At 36.8% G+C, this 21,995-nt stretch overlaps 1 protein-coding gene across 31 annotated transcripts in view; it reads left to right on the forward strand.

Annotated features, from left to right (window-relative positions):
• The window catches only part of GTDC1 (glycosyltransferase like domain containing 1), a 404,807-nt gene that overhangs the window by 184,353 nt on the left and 198,459 nt on the right, over positions 1-21,995 (forward strand). For 30 of the 31 annotated variants that reach the window (XR_009257563.1, XR_009257564.1, XR_009257566.1 and 27 more), the window contains 2 exons: positions 9,742-9,909; positions 13,535-13,708. Coding sequence is in view for 28 of the 31 variants with exons in the window: in XM_058715393.1 (XP_058571376.1) it covers positions 9,742-9,909; positions 13,535-13,708 (342 nt within the window). In the remaining 3 variants the exon portion in view is untranslated. Of the gene's footprint in view, positions 1-7,694; positions 7,716-9,741; positions 9,910-13,534; positions 13,709-21,995 lie in introns of those variants that run through there. The other variant, XM_058715400.1, reaches the window with a different exon arrangement.

Below are 21,995 nucleotides of genomic sequence, written 5' to 3' on the forward strand. Positions count from 1 at the left end.
CTTTTGTAATTAGTTATCTAATGGTACCCTTATAATTAAAGTGATGTGTAAAATAGCAAAACATTGGGGATACTAACTAAATTATTTGTGGGGAGGTATTTCTTTAAATGGCATATTAAGCACCAAATTCAGGGAAGATTTCAAAGAACTGTCTTGGACTTGCCAAAACAAACATAGGAGAAATAATCAAAACACACAGATAATCTCTATGAGAAGCATAACAACAAAATGTCACAAATCAAATGATAGAACAGCTCAATAGAATATAGGATTCTGGGAAGCACAGTTAAAACAAATACTCATAAGCACCAAAAAATTTAGGTCTTATGACTGATTATAGAAAAACCGAATATTTAGGAGACACTTTATTTTGTGCTTGTTAATTTTAGCCATCGATGTGACTCAGTAAAAATAGCAAGTTACCATATTTTTCCTTGTTAGATTATTCATTATTTGAGTACAAAATACCTTACTTTCCATGGTTGTCAGGAGTATTTTACTTGATGTTCTGGGAGGCAGATATTGTTATTGTTTTTATGATTGCTTTAACTATTACTGTGTTGTAATATTCTAGCCTAAATGATGGTAATCTCTGAAAGCCACTCTGTGCTTGCCTGTCCTTTGTTCCTCAGATGTGTGCCTGAACTGAGCTTTATGTACCTATTTGAGTAGTAGTCCTTCTGGCTTGACTGGTCAGTGTGTCCTTGTATGTGTGTAATCTTAGACAACATGCGTAGGTTAGAGAAATGATAGGACCTAAATCCATTACCTTGGGTCTCTGTTCTTCCAACTTCATAATATTTGGAAATGAACTCCAGGGACTCATGAGTTGCATGAACTAAAGGGCAAAGAACATCCCAATATAAAATGATATGCTGCTGTTAAGGAATAGTCTACGATAGATTAATCATGAGGTGAATTATAAATATTTCACATACTAATTATATTAGTTTATGGAGATAAAACACCATATGAAGTGTTCCCAGCGCACTCAGCAAGTTAGATGTGCTTTGCATGTTAATTGACTTACTTCTTCTTCAAGGCCGATGATCATGAATCCCTGAAGAAGACAGAAATTTTTATCGTCATATCATACATTCCTGATCTTTGTACCAGGCTGACACCTGCCTTTCCCCAAGAGTTCCTTTCCTTTGGATTGTATCTTGGGTTCTTGATATATTAGGATGGTGAAGCAGAGAATAGTGCCTGACATATTATTAGGGACCCAAAGAATAGGAATGGGCTCAATCAAAAATGACATCAAATAATGTGTTGGGTGCTAGAATTGTGTTGGGTGCTCAAGTAAGAAGGTAAGTTCTTTCTTTTGGGGACATGAGATACTTTCCAACTTGTTTTTTAATGGTAGGAGTAAATATCATATTGAACACTTGACTGTATGGAGAGAATCAACCAGTTTGGTTTTCTCAGTGTCATTGAGGTCATAAATGACTGATTCATTTATTAATTAATGTATTTATTTAGTCACTTTTTTGAAAATGTTTTTTGAGCACCTGATAGGATAAGGAACAAGGAAAATATAGGGCATGTCCTGAGAAAACTTAAAACCCAGAGTGGTAAGTGTCATGTTAGGGAAACTATAGGGTACTAAAGAAAAGAACAGCGGATCTAATTTATCTTATCAAGGAATATATACTTCAATGGGAGAAAACACGATAACATATGAAATATTAGAAAAACACATAGAACAGATATGTAAAATTATGTAACAAACCAAGAGCCCACATTTTTAACAGACACAGTTGGTGACCAAGTGCTTTCATTTAATTAAATCTGCAATGCAATTTCTTTCATTATTATTTGTTATCTTTAGTTAACTACTGGACACTCCACTTATATTCCACATTTGTAGAAACCATCCCTTCATTTCTTCTCTATTCCAGCCACTGAATTGTTTCTCCTCTTTTGTTAAGGAATGTCACCACTATCGATCTGCACAAGCTAGCAGCTTTAGAGTTACCCTTAGCCTGTCCCTCCAGTAACCAAATCAGATATTTCTGTTATCTTCATTGCTTTTGATATCAGCTGCTTCTGTCTGTCCCAGTGCCTAACAAATACTTGTTATTTTAGTAGGCTGACTCCTTTGTGTGACGTAGGGTGGCCACCTTGATTGCATCTCTTCAGGAGATCCTTCACTGATGGTCATTAGCTTTCCACAGTTTGTCTAACAGTATAATCACTCAGGAAATATGTGATGAATGAAGAAATGAAATGAAGCTATTCAGGTTAGTACAGTTCTTCTTTATACCATTTGTGTTCTTGTATTGCTCAAACACAGACAATAATGAGAAGTACTGAGAACCATTGAGTCACATTCTAATCCTAGACGATTCAAAATCAGTGTGGAATAACTGAAAAACATAGAAGCTTTGGGTCCAGCTCAACTTGGATTTGAAACTCATCTTTGTCCCCTAGTAACCACTGTTGCCTTAGCTTTTAACAATACTTCTCATGCTTTAATTTCCTAATCAGTAAAATGGAAATAGTAAGACAAATCTCTTAGGATGATGATTAAATTAGCCAGTATATGTAAAACCCTGCATAATATGTGGTTCCTTGTCTTCCTTTAGAATATGATCACATGGCTGTTGGAGAGCCATGCTTTAAACAAATTGATTTTATCTTTGGATACAGATAGAACAACCTCCCTTATTTGGAGAGTGGTAGTGATGGTGAAACTTTGATTCCTTATCCTCTCATTTTACTATCATTTTTCTCAGCCAACGAGCATTTACAACTCAAGGATAATAAGAAGAAATAAAACATTGTTAATAGAATTATAAGGGTACAGTGGATCCTCATATTGTTAACAGATGGGGTGGACTTGGCAAACTTCTTATGCTACACGTGGGTGCCTCTAGGTCTGATGGAAGACCACTTTTCCTTTTATTTGACTACTCACTTTTTTTCAAACCCTAAACTTTAAGCAACTGTCCCTCTTCTCGGGCTGAACTCAGATAGCTAGCCCTGATACTTCCAGAGCCAAGATCTCAGGACCCGTGCCTCCCTCAATACCCTCAATAAACTTTATCCTTCCTGGTCTTCCACTGCTCTTTGTTTTCACTTCCTCCTCTGAACTCAGCCCTTAGTGCCTCTCCCTTCGTTCACAATCAGTCTTTCAGTGCTTTCTGACATTTCTTATACAGAACAGAGCTGTTACTTATCTTTTTTGTTGTTATTTAACGTTTCCTGTTTATTGCTTATTTTGCCAGTGTTAGTGTCAGCTCTTTTGGAACAGGAATACTACCTATATTGTGCTTATTAGTTTGTCGAGACTTTAACAGTGTTCTGGTTTGTTGACTAATTGATAGATTGTCTAAAACAGATATAAATGTTGTGAGTGGCTCAGATTCCCTTGTGTCTTACAAGAATACTCTTAATAGATTCTTAATATTCCTAAAATATTTGTGTACACAGTAAAAATTCCAATTTATTTATAATATTTTCAATAGTAGACCCACCCACCCTTGCTGTTTCTTCCTTTCTTGTTGTCAACATAATTACTGGGTATCTTTTATGAATTAGACATGATACCAAGAATTAAAAGACTGGAGAGGTAGCTTGAGTAATTTAAGGGACACTGAATTTAAGTGGCACCTTTAGCTAAAAAAACCCCTCATGTATGTATACAATCTGTCTCCTCCTTAGGTGACTGTAAGGCAGGTCAGAGTGCTGATGACTGTGGAGTGGCTAGGTATCAAGAAACCACTTGGGGGTATTGTTCAGTGGCATGTCCCACCTACAGACTTTGATTCCCTGCCTTCTGGACAAGTGTTCTTTGCACAGTGTTCCCTTGGCCGTCATGATAAGCACAGGAAAGGAACATTACATGGTGGGGGGGGGAAAGCAAAACCGACTGATTCCTTCATGCTGTCCTATGGGACAGCTTTTGGGAAACGGGATACTCTATTTAACAGCCTGTAACTTACCCATCACAAGAACTTAAATGACTACATTTACTTTTCCTTTAGATAAGACTTCTATCTTGTATTTATTTCTAATTGTTTTAGCAAATGGAAACATCTTGCTATGCATGTTCTTGAAGGTTTTTGAAAATCCGTAGCGGGGCGCCTAGGTGGCGCAGTCGGTTAAGCGTCCGACTTCAGCCAGGTCACGATCTCGCGGTCCGTGAGTTCGAGCCCCGCATCAGGCTCCGGGCTGATGGCTCGGAGCCTGGAGCCTGTTTCCGATTCTGTGTCTCCCTCTCTCTCTGCCCCTCCCCCGTTCATGCTCTGTCTCTCTCTGTCCCAAAAATAAATAAAAAACGTTGAAAAAAAATTAAAAAAAAAAAAAGAAAATCCGTAGCATTTAAACGTGCAGTAGAAACGGTCTAATTAAGATGAAGTAGCTGACAACTAAAGCATAGTGTGTTGAAATGAATTTTGCATATCAACGATTAATGAATATTAGAACTCGGTTATCATTCTACACAGGTTTTACAAATTAAAGAAATATATATTTAAGCCAAAGACTTTTGAAGGGTTTGGGAATAATTTTCATTTATGCATGTATGTGTTATTAAGCTCCTATTGTATTAAAACACTATCACTACGCTTTGGAAGTGACAAAGTGAAGGAAATGAAAGCACTCCTCTCTTTCAATTCTTACACCCGCTTCATCAGCAAATCCTGATACAGGCCCCTTCTCACTTCTTTTCTATTCTCCCTACTGTTCTCCCATCTTCGAAGTGATTCCTTGCAGTCTGTTTTCCATACAGTAGTCAGTGTAAAGTTTCCTGATATTAAAAAGTAATAAGACATCTCATGAAATACACAAACAGTTGTCATAGAAATACAAGAGATTATGCAAGAAGATGTTTAAACTTTAGAAATATGTGAGTATAAGAGTCATGTCCTGGTTGTAGGTATTCTGACCCACTGTGTCATGAAATCTGTGAAAAATCATACGTTTCAGAAATAATATTGAACATAACAAGCTTAAATGAAGCAAGTTAAAGTCAACTTAAAATTGCGTTCCTCAGTTGCAGTAGCTACATTTCGAGTGCTCCGTAGCCATATGTAGCTAGTTGCTACTATATCGGACACTACAGATAGAAGCCATTGCCATCATCACAGAACACACTATATCACAGTCCTAGAGAGTCTTTATCAAGGAACAGGAATCAAGATAAACAACAAAAGAACAAAGTTTGGCAATGAGGCTAAGCAAGGTAAATCTAGACAAGGAATTTACGTGCTGAGCAAGAGACACAACTGGACGAATGGAATTTACTCCTTTGTCAAAGGCTTCCTGAAGCCCTGCAAGGAATTACATAATTACTGGTATCTGTACCTGTGTTAAATTGTGTAGTATATCCCATCATGTGATAAATGTGCTAAATGGTTTGGGGGGATAGAAGGGGCCATTGAAAAGATTCCATGATGAAAGATTGCGATAACCTGGTTCATGAAGTATTATTACTAGAATGCATGTGGTGGTGGTTGGAATCTTGAATGTCTGTCTTCTTTTCTCATTTTGCTGCCCTTCCATACCATTGAAGATATAAAAGTATCCATTTTGATAGGTAGCCATCGCACTCCTGTAGGGCTTAGGTGTATTTCAGCATCTCTTTTTACGTATTAAGAGAATACAGTAAAAGGCAAATAACTGGTTTATTCAAACTGAGTCAGAAAACATAAAACCTCTAACCTTGAATTTCATTAAGTTGAATTAATTTGGATTCCTTAAGCAAATATGACTCAGATTGTACATGTAATGTGCATTGGAAACAATCGAAACATGTATATGGATACAATCCCAAATACATAGAAGGGTGTTGATGTGCTTGCAGCACGGAGCCATTTTGGTTAGAGGATTATAATAGCAGCTTACTTACACTTTTGGTGAGATGGTATAAGCTAATGATGTAGCCGTTAATTTGAATTTAGCAGACATTTTAAATATAGGTTTCTCTTACAGAGACAAAAGTTGCAATTTAAAGCTCTTTGGTGGTCTAAAAACAGCTTAATTCTGTAGTAGCATGGTAATAAGTCCTAATCCAGCTTATACAGTGATTGTAGTATGTCATGTTTGCAAGAGATTGCACAACTCCTTTCTCTGGTTTTTATGTTAATTTAAAAATATTAAACATAAAACCTTATAACATCTTCATGCTGAGATAAACTGTTCAATTTAACTTGTGCTCAAGCAGCAGCTGTCAGGAATTATCTTGTTCCTAGTGCTTTTTGCTATCACCTCGTGCCCTTTCCTGTTGGAGACACAGTGTAGGATGATAAAGCTCACCTTGTTAGGATTTATTGCTTAAGTAATACCTGTGGCAAGATGAACATTGGAAGCCTAGGGGTTGACTGCTGATTGAGTGATGTCATTCGTTGTATCATTATTAACTTTATTTTTTAATTGGTCGAAGGGGACAAAGTAAAAATTGCCTATGAATCTTACCTGCATTTTGTGAGCATATTCGTTACTTCTTTTTGGGTGTCACTAACTCAAATATTTGACGAATTGCTTGTTGTCCACTTTAACTACTATTTTACAAATGAAAAGCAAACAGAATCTCTGTTTTCCTGACAGAGATAATTTCCACAATTTAGAAGTAGGGCTATTTCAAGATTAGTTATACAAGGGAAATGATTTTCCTGTTAATGACTGAACAAACTGAAGGAAGTGTTGGTGTGGGCAGACCCAAATGGTTAATATTCCGAAAATCACTGCCACCTCACTTCTGAATGTATTACATTCTTTCATTTGGGAGGCTTTATTTAGAACGCTCAACTTTAGATCTGGATTCCTTGATTATGGATTAGCTAGTAAGTAGGGTAAGGAGAGGAGAGATGTATGGTAGGAGCAGAGTGCAAGGCTCACCTTGGCTAAACTTTTGCTACAGATGGGCCATCCTGAGCATAATTCTCATGTAGGAAATTAACAATTGGATTATGATTAGAAATACATATATGATGAGAGGGTTTTTTTACTTATGAAATGTATTTTTCCCTTCTACTCACTGCCATTTAATGCATATTCCCTCAAGTTTGTAATTATATAAATATATAACTAGATAAAACTTTGAAGACTAGGTCGATGAAATTACAATATACCATTCATTTAGATTAATCAATTGTTAACATTTTACACATTTTTAAGTATCTGTCTATGCAAATATATACTTATGAATATTTATTGTTATTAGTAGCCTTTTGTTTGAACCATGTAAGAATTAGTTGTAGACATCATGACCCTTCACATGTAAATAATTCAGTATGTGTCTCCAAAGAATAAGGTTATTCTCTTACATGACCGTAATAAAATTAGTATACTTAAGAAATTTAAGATTGGTTCAAATTTATAGTCTTATATGGAATCCATATTCAGAGTTTCCCTATTATCCTTATAATGTCCTTTATAACTATTTTTTCCTCATCTGGTATCCAATGAAGAATCACACATTGTATTTTGTTTCAGTGTCTCTTTGTTTTCCTTTAATCTAGGTTTTATTTTTCTTTAGGACATTGACATTTTTGGAGATTGAGCCCAATTATTTTGCAGAATATTTGTCTGCAAATATTGTTTCCTCATGACCAAGTTCAGATCGGGCACTTGTGGCAGGAGAACTACATTGGTGATTTGTGTCTTTGTTAGTGTATCATACTGGGAAATACACATCACGTGTCCTGTTACTGTTTATATTAAGTTTGATCACCTGGGTAAATTGACGTCTACCAAATTTCTCCATTAAGGTACCATTTTTTTTTTGTTTTTTTGCAGTTAGTTAGTCATGTGGGGGCTGCATGTAATGAATTTTCGGCCTTCTGTGTGAAAAACATTGAGCTTGCTCAGGTCTTATGATTAAGAATGAGTCATTGCTTGCAGTAGTACTGTATGGAGGTAGAGGAGGGGGTGTTACTCAATAATTAGACCCACAAGTCACCGTCCATTTTATTTTAAGGAAAATATTGATTGATTGAGATTAATATTTTATTGTTCTCTCTACTAAGGATCGGATTTGTAGATGAGCAAGTATCTTCATATTTCAGAATTTTCCATTTAAGTTTTAGAGAGGCTTATACTTGGTGGTGGTGGTGGTGGTGGGAATATTTTTGGACAAAATAAGACATTTTTTTGATCACCATTTTTCTGTGTGCTTTAGTTGAGTACAAATAGACAGTTAAAAATATAAATACATCTCCTTTATAAGGTTTTTTTACTTCAAAGCATTAAACCATGATATTAATACAGCCATGTGGCTTTAGAGAGAGATCACGGCCTTTTGGTCTTTATGTGCCTTTTTTAGTCCATGAAGAAGACACCTGAATTCCTACTTATGATATATGCACTTATCATGTCATCATTCTTCCTGTGTGAAAATCATATAAACACCTGAAGTTAGCCATTTGACTTATCTGCAAGGGAAAATTTATAGTGGTTGTAATCATGGTAATAACAAGTATGATATTTTGTATTTATTAAGTACACAAAGAATCATTTGCAGTGTTTAAGTGGTCCACAGCCAGTTCATATCCGTGGCATAATGAAAGGTGCTTCAGGCTTTCGAAGACCAGGAGTCTCTGCTTTGCCACTTTGTACCAGCGTCAATCTACCAGTGCCACTTTCTACCAGTAAACGCAAAACTCTTAACCTTGTTGAACCTCATTATGTAGAATGGAACTAAAGCTGTAAGGGTCAAGTGATGCTACATTATGTTGTAAAGGTGGCATTCTATCAAAATTGTGCCATCTAAGTGTCCTCAGCTGTTCAGGGACTGTAATTTGTTCCTCTTTTGTGTCCATATGTGGTAGGCACCTCGTTAGGGAAACGTTTCGAGGTTGTCCTAGAGCGATATTACTCCTTTCGGGTTTCCTTCTGTTAATTCTTTGTTTATGTCACAAGTGCAGGTAGCGTTTATCCTGATGGGCTGTCTTGGTTCATTTTCTCTCTTCTTCCCGGTTAGACTCTGGCCCACATTAGGCATTTAGTAAACGTTTGTGGAATGAATAAGTAAATGGACACTGTTTCATTTATAAACATAATAGGTAAGCTTTCAGTTCCTTTTTTCCCCCAAAGATAAGGAATCAGCTTTCTTCTTCTTCTTTATTTATTTTTTATATAAGGAGTTTTATAGATCATACGTTGCTGGATTATACATCTGGTGCCATTAGCAGTCCAGTAATGGAAAATAAAAAAAAAATAAAATAAAAATAAGAAAACCACAAATATTGCCCAACAGTTGAGAAAAAGGGAGAGGTGGCAGATAGGGACAGTGAGAAAACATGCCAAGAGAAAAAGACCACACTCAATAAGTCTGTTGCATAAATCAAAAGGGTTTATGTCATAACATGAACATGTGCCATTCCTGCTCGTATATTGAATTTCAGTAGTTGGTTGCATAAAGAAGTAAAGTGTAATGAAACTGGCAAGCAAAGTATTCCCCAGTCAGCCTTATCTTTGTTCCATTTGTCCTTCAGATAGAGCTTTTCTTGCCTTTTTCAATAAAATCCATCCGGCTTTTTTTTTTTTTTTTTTGCATCTCTCAGTAACTGAGCTGAGAAGACCAATGAGATTCAGGGCTTTTATAGTTCTTAGCAGCTGCTTTTTAAGAGATCAAAACTTAGAATGCTGCTACATGGTATTAAGGCTTAACTATTGATGTGTCCCTATAGGGGATATGTTTTTGGGGGGGTAGGAAGAGGGAAAGGGGGAGGAAGGCGAAGGATGACCACTTCACACATACTTGGGACAGTAAACTTTAATCTCCTTGTTTCCTAGGATCCTCTTTGCAAGCTCAGTGCTGAACCTGACTGAGCTGACTGCCCTTCGGCCTGACCTTGGGAAGTTGAAAAAGATTCTGTACTTCCATGAGAACCAATTGGTATATCCTGTCAAGAAATGTCAGGAGAGGGATTTTCAGTATGGATACAACCAAATTCTCTCATGGTAGGTATAGATTGTATCATTATATTTAGTCCTTTGCTAAAAGATTTCGCTTTTAAATCTGAAGACCTACTGTACACTTATTTAGAAAACATCTTGAAATAGGTGCATAAGTGTAAACATACCTTCCATGGTAGTAATTGCTTGTGCCTTTGCCATATATATGTATATATATATATATATATATATATATATGTATACATATATATATATATATGCACACACAGCTAATCCTCTTATAAAATACACATATGTAACAATCTAATGATGTATGTTGAACTAGTTATTTTCTACAACATTCAAAATAGAATCAAAGTGTCCACAGGGCTCCATCTTTACCCCTTGATTCCATCCTGTATTGTAGAAGGGGTACTTTTAGAAAAGAGCAGTTAGTCAATTCTCATCCATTCTCATTTACCAACCACTTTCTTTTTTTTTTTTTTTTTCAACGTTTTTTTATTTATTTTTGGGACAGAGAGAGACAGAGCATGAACGGGGGAGGGGCAGAGAGAGAGGGAGACACAGAATCGGAAACAGGCTCCAGGCTCCGAGCCATCGGCCCAGAGCCTGACGCGGGGCTCGAACTCACGGGCCGCGAGATCGTGACCTGGCTGAAGTCGGACGCTCAACCGACTGCGCCACCCAGGCGCCCCGCCAACCACTTTCAATATATCCAGCTGAAATCAAAATAGAAATTTATAGAGGAATAAGTAATAGACCAAGGGGTTTTTGTCTTTTTTTTTTTTTTAACTGTTTGTAAGAGAAAACTATGGGAAATGAATCTTTAGGTGGTTGTTTTTTTTTTTTTTTTCCCCTCATTGAGTCTTCTGAAATTGCACAGCCTTAAAATACCATGACATTTCAAAGGTGATGGTCCTTCTCTGTTGTTACTTCCACAAAGTGTATCTCTTGAAGCTTAGTTAATGAAAGAAGTTAATAACAACTCTGAAATGGCTTTGCTGGTGCATCCTATTCACATAACTGCAACAATCAAATAGAATCAATTTGGCAGTGATAGGGTACATCCTACCTTTTTTAATAGTTCTTAGCAATTGGGATTCATGATGTGTTTAAACAGACTCCCAACTCCTACAGCATATTCCATAGTTTAGTTGACATAGAAAAACAACTCTATGGTAATATTTCTGTGTTTCGAGCATTTCGTAAATGTTTTCCTGCAATCATTTTTACAAGCTGCTTCAATTGTGAAGTGGCAGTGCTATGAAAATAGAGTGGAACTGCTTCACGTCAAATGTCTCATAAAAAAAGCAACCGTGTTGAAATTTCATAATAAAATTAAAATACTTTATTTTATCTTGAAACAGAGAAGGGAAATATGTTTTAAAAACAAAAATAAAATCATTCTGTGCCTTATCAATATGGAAAACATTTGTAATATTCTTTTGATTTCCTGAATTAGCATCATTCTTTTCCTCAGATAGTGTGTGTTTATTACCCCTGAGAAATAACTGGGGAAAAAAATTAAGTCTATTTTTCCCTTTATGGGTGGCTTTAAAGTTAATGGAAGTTACACCCACTCATATCAGAGAGAAAATGAATGAAAAGAATATTCTGTAGACCATCTTGGATATTTAATTTAGCGGAGACTGGGTTTTTAGGAATGTAAGTAGTTAGGTTGCATGCCCTAGGAGGGCAGATGTCTATAAAAAATTTCAGCTAACTACCCCTCATCTCTCTGTTTTATAAAAGATTGTGTTTGGTCGAAAGGAATGAGACTATAAGGGTTCCAACATGATTTTCCGGCATTGCTCTTCTTAAGAGGGTAAACCGATCAACAAGCTCGGAGAGAAAGAAGGGGACTCGATCATCGGTTGGCCTCTTAATGAGAAAAAAATGGTTCACAGTTGTCCAGAGGAAAAATAAGAGTGTCAGGAAGCAGTCCTGTTTCAGATTCTCTTCGAAAAGTATGACTCTTGCTTCCTCAAATGTTTCTTTAGTTTTCTTGCTGACTTCTGCTTTTGTTGGCACTGTCGGATTTCTTTCTTGACCGTGTGGCAGTTAAGGACTTTAGAGGTGACTGACATAAGCACTCACCTTAAATAGAGGTTTCACTAGCCCTCTGACTTATGAACACATGTCGTAACAGTATATTATGACCTGTGGGTCGCTATTACAATATATGACATATGGTGAAAACAGACTAGCTGTAAAACATCCTTCAACTTTTGGTATATTATTATATTGGCTTCCTTATTGCTTGGTGTTGTGTCAGCACTTCTGTGACATTCTTTTGTGTTATCCGTGCTGTTATCACCCCTACCCCCAAATTTCCACTAGGTTGCAACTAAAAAAAAAAAAAAAAACAAAACTTGTATGGAAAAGCAGTTTTGCAGGGGAGGCATAAAGGTGGCAGTTCAACATTCCTTTTGTAGGTTTTTTGTTCCGCTGTATATTAATAATAGGAACTTTGGCTGTCCTCAGTAAACGAAGGATTTGCTTTGGTATTCCTATTCTATAAGCTCTGCTTATTCATTTGTGTTTTGCCGTCTTGCGGACCTTTTAGTTTTCTTGATCTGTCATTTTTAGGGTGAAATAAAATTAACTGTTGTTTGAACTTATATAGCTTCTCACTAAAACGTTTGTATGCATTTTGCTGAGATCCCATGACATCGAGACCCTAAATCATTGCCTAAGGCAAAAATCTTTGCTTAAATCAAAACAATTATTTATTAAATCAGTTTTTTGACTCATAAAGGGAACATACTCCATATTCAGGTTTTATCCAGCTTGCCCATGGTTATCATTCGTGTTCATTGGTTTTCAATAAAATGTTATGGGCTGTTTTGAACACTACTGACATAGTTATGACACCTACAATTTGTTTTCACATTTCCTTATAATAATGTATTTTAGATTATTTTTATTTAAAAAATATTAAAGGGAGGAACACAATATACCCATCAAAAGTAATAGCTAAAATTATATTTATTTCATTTACTTATGAAGGTCCATGGTATTGTGGTCCTTCTTCTTTGGCCACCCCAAATATAATATAATAGTGAAATAAGTTGTTTGTAGAGATATCCCATATAATTCTTCCTGTACAGTTCCAGAGCTTTAAAAAACCTAATGGTTTCTTGAAGCAAGGACTAAACACGAAATAGACTTTAACCATGTGTTTGAAGGTATGCTCTTGTGGGAAGTAGCTTTATCTGAACTCATCTCCTTGAAGGTAGTGAAAGGGATTGGCAGATGTTCTCTTCAGTGTAGTATGGTGTAAAACGATGTATATCACTGACATAGAAACCCAACGTGGGTATTTGGGCCACAAAGGAAAAGGTCCTGCTGTACTGACTGTTGATGTTATAGAAAGTCCTGGCATTGCAGAAAAATAAACTTTGTTTGGAGCCTCATAAGATCCCAATAAATTATTTGATTCCTCTCCTGCCTTTCTTTCCTGATGCCAGAAATCAAACTTACCACGATACAATGCTAATGAAACTAATTCTCTATTAGAAGCATTTTAGTAAATACTATGGGAAGTGCTGAGTTCTTTGCAAGCCCAAGGACAGTATAAACTCTGATTAACACAGAGGACTTAGGCTTATGAAAAATAGCTGTGAGTGAGTGTGGGTTCATCATTTGCATGTATCCTTTCCCTTTACAGCCTGGTGGCTGATGTGGTGGTATTCAACTCGGTTTTTAACATGGAGTCATTTCTCACCTCTATTGGAAAATTTATGAAGCTGATTCCTGATCACAGACCCAAGGATCTGGAAAGCATCATCAGACCCAAGTGCCAAGTTATTTACTTTCCCATCAGGTTTCCTGATGTGAGCAGGTCAGTATGTTTGACTCTGTTTTCAATATTGTATCATACTTTATTCACCAAATGTATAGAAATTGGTGGTGTTCTTGCCGATTTTAACTTTTCAGCGTAAGCATGGTTAATTGGAGAATCGAATTCTATTTCACCATGCTGTGATTTACAAACATTTTAAATAATCATGTGTCCAACCTATCACTGAATGGTTAGTTCTGATATTGAGTTTGTCCTTTCTTTTCTGTTATTTATTGGTGTCCCAAAGCAAGCTGCTTTGGCTTTTTAACACTTACTGTTTTGTTTCTTTATTTGTTGTTTTGTTGCAGAAGTCATTCATTGTTAAGCATGTTTCTCAGCCTTTGCATTCAGCTTATGCCCATGGGCTTATATGTATATAGCAAACTGTTCTAAGTAAATCAGTGTTAAATTGCACTGCTTGGGTTACTTTCATTTCCCATGCTATTTCCTTCTATTTTTTTCCTTTTTCCATTTTTTTTTTATTATTTATATTATCTTAATAAAGAGTTAGGTCTTCTATATTAGGTTGCAAATACACTTAATTGCCATTTCTCTTTCTCTGTTACTAAGGACATTTTTTATTACCCCTGTTGCTAGGCCCACCCTGAATTAGCAGTGGATGATGTGGCTCAAAGGGAACATTCTCAAATTCCTTTTCACTTCTGATTAAACCTAGCAAAACGGTTTTTATTACCACTAGGAATATTTCTCCCGTGTGAACAGAAAGTTTTCTTCAGTGGGACTCATCCTAGCTGGGGATGCTGCTGTTTGTAACTGACGATGTCCTTAAAAAGAGTTCAGGGACAGCTGTTTGTTCCCCATCCCTGAAATGAAATCAGGAAACAATTTAATGTCTGCACATTATGCAGGAGGTCAGCATTATTTTCTGTATTCTAGATTTAGATTTTGCTGTGGGATCAGTAGTCCTCATCAGCACTCAGAATGCTGATTTATTTGAGGACTTTACTAGTTAATATTTCATTGAAGAAGAATCTGCCTAATACCAAGTCAAGTTAGTGAGTCATAAAATTTAAGTTTTACAACCTTGCCCAATTTTTACTTTATGGAGTTCAGAAAACGGAGGCCCAGGGAAGCAGGAGACTGGCTTGCACTCACACTGCTGATTATTGTCACACACTGGATTAAAGTTTAGACCCTATGACTTTTGATCCAGTTTTATGTTTACTGCTCATACTTCCTATCAGCAAAGGTCATATGTCAAAAACATTTAATCATTTGTGTGCAGTTTTGACAACTATCAGGCTAAGTGACACTAAGATCAAATTCGATTTTCAGTTACACATGTGTATGTATAAATATGTATATGCATATATAGTTGTTGTATTTGTATATTTATATATATAATGGGATGAGAGAATTTCAACTTTTGGAAAATATAATTGTTACACTTTAGGATCTATGATGAGCTAAAACACAGTTTATGTTTTAGTCCACATTTTTAAAATATGAACCTTATTTTTTGATACATTTTTAAGTTTTTCATGTAAGATAGACTCAAAATGTACATCTTTAAGTGAGTACATAATTATACTACATCTTAATTATTACCACTATAGAATTCCAAATAAATAATGTATTTTAAAATTCATTTGCATCTGATATATTCCTACAACATCATATACTTAATACACCTGTGGCAATTGAATAGTTTATTAATTTGGACTATATTACCATAAATAAATCTAGCTAAATGGAAGAAGGTTAAGAAATATTGTGGCCAAGATAACATTCATAAGCAAGGTCTTAGCCCAGAGTGTTATTTGAATTATTTTCAAATGGTAATTTGCTTTATCCACCCCAAACTCATATAGTGTAAGTAAGTGATTATTTGCATGAATGACAATCATTCTAATGCCTGCAGTCTTAAAAGAGTATTATTTTGTTGAGATGTTGAAAAATATTGAGTAATTCCAAAGGCAACATAACCAAGATGATGGAAGAAGAAAAAACTTTTGAATGCTCTTATCTCTGTCCCTATATAAATATTTTTTGGTCATGGCAAAAATAAATTTAAGTAAAAACAAAGTGGAAGATACAATTAAATTATTAATACAATGTGCTATGATAGTGTATACTCTAATGGATATTCATCAGAGAAAGGGAAGAGCCATATTTCAGCAAAAAATATGAGGATTTATAAAGTTGATAACAGTTATAGTTCAGAGCACATCAGTCACATAGGACTTCAGAAGGATTGGCTTTGTGGCAACAGCTCTTACCTATTGCCCTGCTCGCCCCTCACTGCCTCGTTCTCAAAGACCAGAAAAATAGTAGCAAGAAAGAATATCTCTTGAAACTATCGTTATATGTGTTAAGCATCTGGGGATGGGAAAGCTCTTAAACACTGTAGACATACATACATACATTGTGTTTGGGTCTTGATTGCCCCTTGCTAGCTCTGCAATCTATGCAAGTATAATGACCCTGAGCCTAGGTTCTTTAATGATTATGATTATTACATTTACGTCATCACCTCATAGGCATTGTGTAGTGACTTAAGGAAATAATGCATATGTGAAATGCCTAGCATAGTGTCTGGTATGCATTAGCCCCCCTAGTAAAGACTAATTCATCTCATTAATTAACCCACTCCCATTGTTATATAACGTAGAACATTTATTGCCACCTGAATATAAAGGACTGACTTCCTCTCTGCCCTCTCTTAATTAACATATGAAAATAGAGAAAAATTCTGCCAAAGGAGCAGTCTAATATAAATAGAGAGATTCATTTATTATTCTCTTTATCATCCTGACTCAGTCTTTGGGCCTCATAAGACCCTACCATCCATTGATGGGGCCAGTTCCTTACTTTGAGATGCTTTTCTTCTGCCAATTTTCCTCCTTCTTTCTTGAGCTTAACCTCCATATTTGGTCATCATACCTGCTGTCTTGCAGATACTCTCAATTTGTTTGTACTTTTCCCTTAATTTGATTAGAAGAACATCCAAGAACATACTTATTAGTCTACTCTCAGTTCATATGGTCCCTGTGAGCTGCCTGGCAAACAGACCACATTTCTCATCCTATAGATAACTAATCATGCATTTTCCTTTCTTTGTAAACTGCTGATTCCAAATATCCTATCTTCATTCTCAGATCATGACTGAGAAAATAGAAACAATCGTCAGAGAATTTATGTATGCTGCCACCGCCGCGTCTGCCCATCCATGTGTTCCTGGGTGCATATTCTCCTTCTTCGCACCTGTTGTGTGTGTGTGTGTGTGTGTGTGTGTGTGTGTTTGTTTTAGTTTTTTTAATGGTCATTTTTTTTGAGAGAGAGAGAGAGAGCCAGTGCTTGAGTAAGGGAGGGGCAGAATAAGAGGGAGACACAGAATCCGAAACAGACTCCAGGCTCCGAGCTGTCAGCACAGAGCCCGATGTGGGGCTTGAACTCACAAACTGTGAGATCATGACCAAAGCTGACGTTGGACGCTTAGCCAACTGAGCCACCCAGGTGCCTCAATTCACACCTGTTAATAAAGACGAACTGACGTTGCTTCTGTGTAAGGGTTTTGCCCCCACTTTTGCCAGAGCTCATCCTTCTTGCATACATAAGACTACTATCCTAGCAATGTGTCCTTCGTTCTGCATCATCAGTTCTCCTGTCTTCTGGATCATTACTGTTAGCATAAGAGAAGTGTTATTAGTTTTACATCTTAAAAAAAAAAAAAAGTCCTTCCTTGATTCCACTTCTCCCTTCAGAAACTGCCTGTTTTCTTTCTTTCTGTTAGTAGTGAAACCTCCTGAAGGAGTTGTTTATACTTGCTTCTAATTTTATTCCTACTGTTCTCTCTTATAGCTACTCCACTGAAATTGCTTTTGTCGAGGTTACCAATGACTTCCATGCCTCTCTAAATCCTGTGGTCAATTCTCAGCGCTCATCTTACTTGACATATCAGCAGTGTTTGATACACTATGACACATTCTTCAGTTGACTGCTAGGACACACAGGTTGCTACTTCTCAGGCTTCTTGCTGGCATCATTACCCTGGCTTTGAACTTCAGACTGGCTATTGGCACTCTTAACACTAAAGGGGCTGGTGGAAGAACAGCCCAGGATTGAAGAGAGGAGAAAAAAGAGTCAGAAGGTCAACATTGAAAGAATTATCCTCTGGAGCAAAGGGAAGAAGACTTTAAGGAGATGGTCAGTACTGAATTCAGAGGACTAAGGTTAAATAAAGTGATGACTAAAACATATCCTTGAATTTGACAGTTAAAAGGTCAGTGGTACCCCTATCCTGCCTCTGTTAACTCACAAAAAAGTTTCCTATGTTCTTTCTGACAGCCAGAGAAAGTTAGGCTCCAAGTCTGGTTGAGATCTGTCTCCTTTCCTCTTTGTCTCTCTCTGTCTCTCTCTGTCTCTCTCTCTGTCTCTCTCTCTCTCTCTCTCTCACACACACACACACACACACACACACACACACACACGGATCCTGCTCCTTATGGATGGAAGCACCAAGGTTCAGAGAAGTTAAGTGTCTCCTGGTAGCCACACAGCCAGAGAGGGACAGAGCAAGAACTGGAACTCATATCTCACAATCTCCATCCCATGCTTGGCCCACCACTTATTGTGAATGTAATTTCAGAGGTCTTGATTAGCTGATTTCTCAGCTGACAGCAGATTAGCAGCATCAAATTGGGGGTGCGATAAAGGCAGGCTCACTGACAGCAGTAAAAAGTGACAGCTGACTGACAGCTCGACAACAAGGGAGGAGAGAGATAAACTATTTAAAAAAATATATGAGAAGTGAAAAAGCGTAGCAGCCTGAAGCCATTCTATGGCAGGGCAGGCAACTCTGCACATTGAAGAACCCTGCAGACATTTCTCCATGATTGTACGGCTTGTACATCAAAAGGATGACTGTGATTTATTAAAAGAGATTAAATGGTAGCCAGTAAATTCTGTTTAAGAATGTTGGGAAATGCGTAACCCACTTTTGGCAGAAATGATAAATAACAGCAAATGAAGTTAAGCATCATGCCTTACTCTAGGATGTACACGAGCCGTATTCACCTAAAGGAAGATAGTAAACATCTGAACCTTCATATGCAGTTTTAACATCTGTAAGCTTAGGTCACCAGAGAATATTTCAGTGAGCTATCTTTTTTAGATCTTCCTGATGGAGGCTTTTTATGGACAAGATCTCCCTTTGCTGTCAGGGTGGGAGTGTATACACTCCCCCTTTGGTATTGAAGACATCCAGGCCTGTCAGATGATCAGTGGGCAACAAAACAAATTTTGCAATATTAATACCATGCTTTAGCCTGTATGGGCTGCTGTACCAGAATACCGTAGACTGGGTAGCTAATGAAAAACAGGGATTTATTTCGCATAGTTCTGGAGCCTGGCAAGTCCAAGATTAAGGCCCTGGTAGATTTGGTGTCTGTTGAAGGTCTGTTTTCTGTGTTTGTGCAGTGTTCTCACATGATGGAAGAAGGAACTAGGGAGCTCTCTGGAGTCTCTTTTGTAAAAGCACTCATCCCATCAGTGAAGGAGTCACCCTCGTGATGCCCAAAGGCTTCACCTCCTAATACCATCATGTTGTGGACCAGGGTAGGATTTAAACATAGGAATTTTGAGGGAGTAGAAATATTCATCCTGTACCATGCCAGAAGATAAATAGGATCTCAAGACTTGATGACATGAGACTCATGACTGGAAAGCCAATTCTGTGTTAGAGGATATAGATTAGATTGAAAACTAAGGAAATTTCACTGTATATATCAAGAAGGCAAATCTCACGTAGAACTCCATGGATGTGCGATGCAAAGAATAAAAGAAGCAATCCTGCAGCCAACTGAGCTGGACATTGGCTAGAAGAAGCCAGTATTTTCCTTCTCTAAATCAGGTAGCTGCCATACAGGCAAGGCCTCCTACAACTAGGAGATTTACATAGCCAGGCCTTTGTGTCAGTCTTGGTCTAATGAAATCAGAACATCTGAAGAATTGGTAACTTGCTTTCTGGCAATGTCATCTTTAGAAGGTAGAGCTAACCATAACAGTTAACCTTAGTGATTCTTATTTTAGCCCTGCATTGTGGCTAAGCCTATTATGCGTATTTTAGCATTTTATTCTTCCAAAAATTCTAAAAGCTATTTTCCATTTGTAGTTTGAAGTAACTTAGCCATAGAGAATGTAAATAAATAACTTTATGCCTACAGTCATACAGATAGTAAAGGTAGAACAAGAAATCAATCATTTTTAATCCATTTTAGAACCCAAATTCTTTTTCTTTAATTCATTATTTCTATATTGCATGTCCCCCAAAACGAGGTTCTGGTCCCTGATACTTGACCCTGACCACTGAAGAACAAATGATTTATACAAGTGAATTGACAGAAATATCGAATAAAAGGGACCATGTCATGATAATGTTATAAAAGAAAGGACTCAAGACTTTAGAAAGCCGACTTTTAAAAGGTAGAAGTTTTAAAAAGGAGGATACTGAAGAGGAATGAGAAATTTAAAAAAGAATTCTGATGGTAAAATTGAAGATGGGCCTAAAGAAGCAGGATAGAAAGAATACGTCAGAGATACAGCTGTGGGCTTAGACCATTATTTCGTGTTTCTGAATCCTTTTTTTTTTTTCTTTTTTCTATTCGTATTTACGTCACATTTATCCAAACTCTCTTCCCTTACAAGTAATTGTATAGCGTGACACTCGTGTTACATAGGGCAGTGCCTGCTGTATCACATTAGATGTTTAGGATGGAGTTGACTGCATCAGCCTATCATCACACTTCTTCCAGCTGCCCCCTATAAGATTTGGTATTGAGGGACTGTTCATGATTTTCATAGAACGAGATCATCCCTACTCTCAACAAATTGAATCACAGAAGAGTGTGTTGTAGAAATACAGTGAATTACAAAGCGGCATTTCCTATTCTTGAAAAAGATCAGGCCTGCTCAAGGAATTCCCTCAGGGACCATGAGTAGGGAATATCAAAGTGGCTATCATCTGCTTCAAGTAACATAAGGGTGGAGTAAAGGTGAAGAGAGATAAATGCTCGAGAGTGTCAAGTCCTGATACTTGTGTGTATTTATTACTTGCTTACCTTCTGAGTCCCATTATATTGTGAAAAAGTTTACATTTTTTTTATTATACTTGCCCATAATTGTTCTAAAAGACCAAGTTTATGTGTTTCCAGTGGAGACCACAAAAAAAAAATTCCAAATTTAATGAAGAGATGAATGGATGGTATTTCTTTAGGAGTTGAAGGTTGGACTTGGAAGCAAATTGAAGGCTGTATACTTTACATTGAAAAATAGGAGCTGTATTTGGGGTTCAGGTCCCATTTAGGGACCATAGAGAATATCGTATCAATCTTGTTATGATCCGTAGAAAAGAATTTCGTATGCTTCTGTAATCATTTCATTACCTATTCTAATTTTCCACTGTATTGGATTGCCAGAGTTGCCAGAATAAACAATAGTAGATTTTACCTGTGAATTTACTCATTTCATAGTAGAATTTGCATTCTGGGGACAGGGGTTATATAAATAGCTTTCCTCCTCCTACATTTTTGACAGCAAAGGAAAGAGAAAAACAAGGTGGTCATTTGGAGTATTCTCAGTTATTGAAACCTTAAGAATTTCTCTCCATGTTTCTCTCCACCTTTTCCATGTAGCTAAAATGTGAAGCCAAAACAGAGGTCTGTGGACTTCACGTAACTATTTTATAAATAAAAATGGAGAATTTTAAAAACAGTGTGAAAACTTTAAATGAAAACTCTCAGGCTGTGCAAACAAAGGCGAGGAGCCTGAGGGCTTTTTGAAGAATTCTTATTAAAGAAAACACTATTTTACATTGCAAAGCAGATGTGTCACAAAACAACAGCAGATCTGTAATTTGAGAATTTGTGGATTGATAGGACAGAAGGCAGCCCTCGTGGCTCCCCATAGAAAACTTTGTTTTCTGCAGTCAAGAGTCCTGCTTTTGGGGGGCAGGGGTTGCCAGAAAGCACCTTAATCTTCGCACCGTATGAGGTCATATTTCTCAGATATTTTTGATGAAGTATTAGTTCAACATATTGCTAAAACAACCGCCTTTGCTCCGTTAGGTAATGAAATGGGTCTGTCTTCTTGAATATTAATGTAGGCTTGAAGTAGAAGAAGAAAAGTTTTGCTTTTACAAATTTAAACATATCCATATTTGCTAACAATTATTTTGGCTCTTCAAAATGAATGCAAAAATGTGTTTCGTTTGAATGTCATTTAAAAAAATTTTTATAGAATCACTGTACTAAAAAAAAAAAAACTTTTG

Source organism: Neofelis nebulosa, chromosome 2 (assembly GCF_028018385.1).
Source record: "Neofelis nebulosa isolate mNeoNeb1 chromosome 2, mNeoNeb1.pri, whole genome shotgun sequence".
In the NCBI taxonomy this organism is placed as follows: domain Eukaryota; kingdom Metazoa; phylum Chordata; class Mammalia; order Carnivora; family Felidae; genus Neofelis; species Neofelis nebulosa.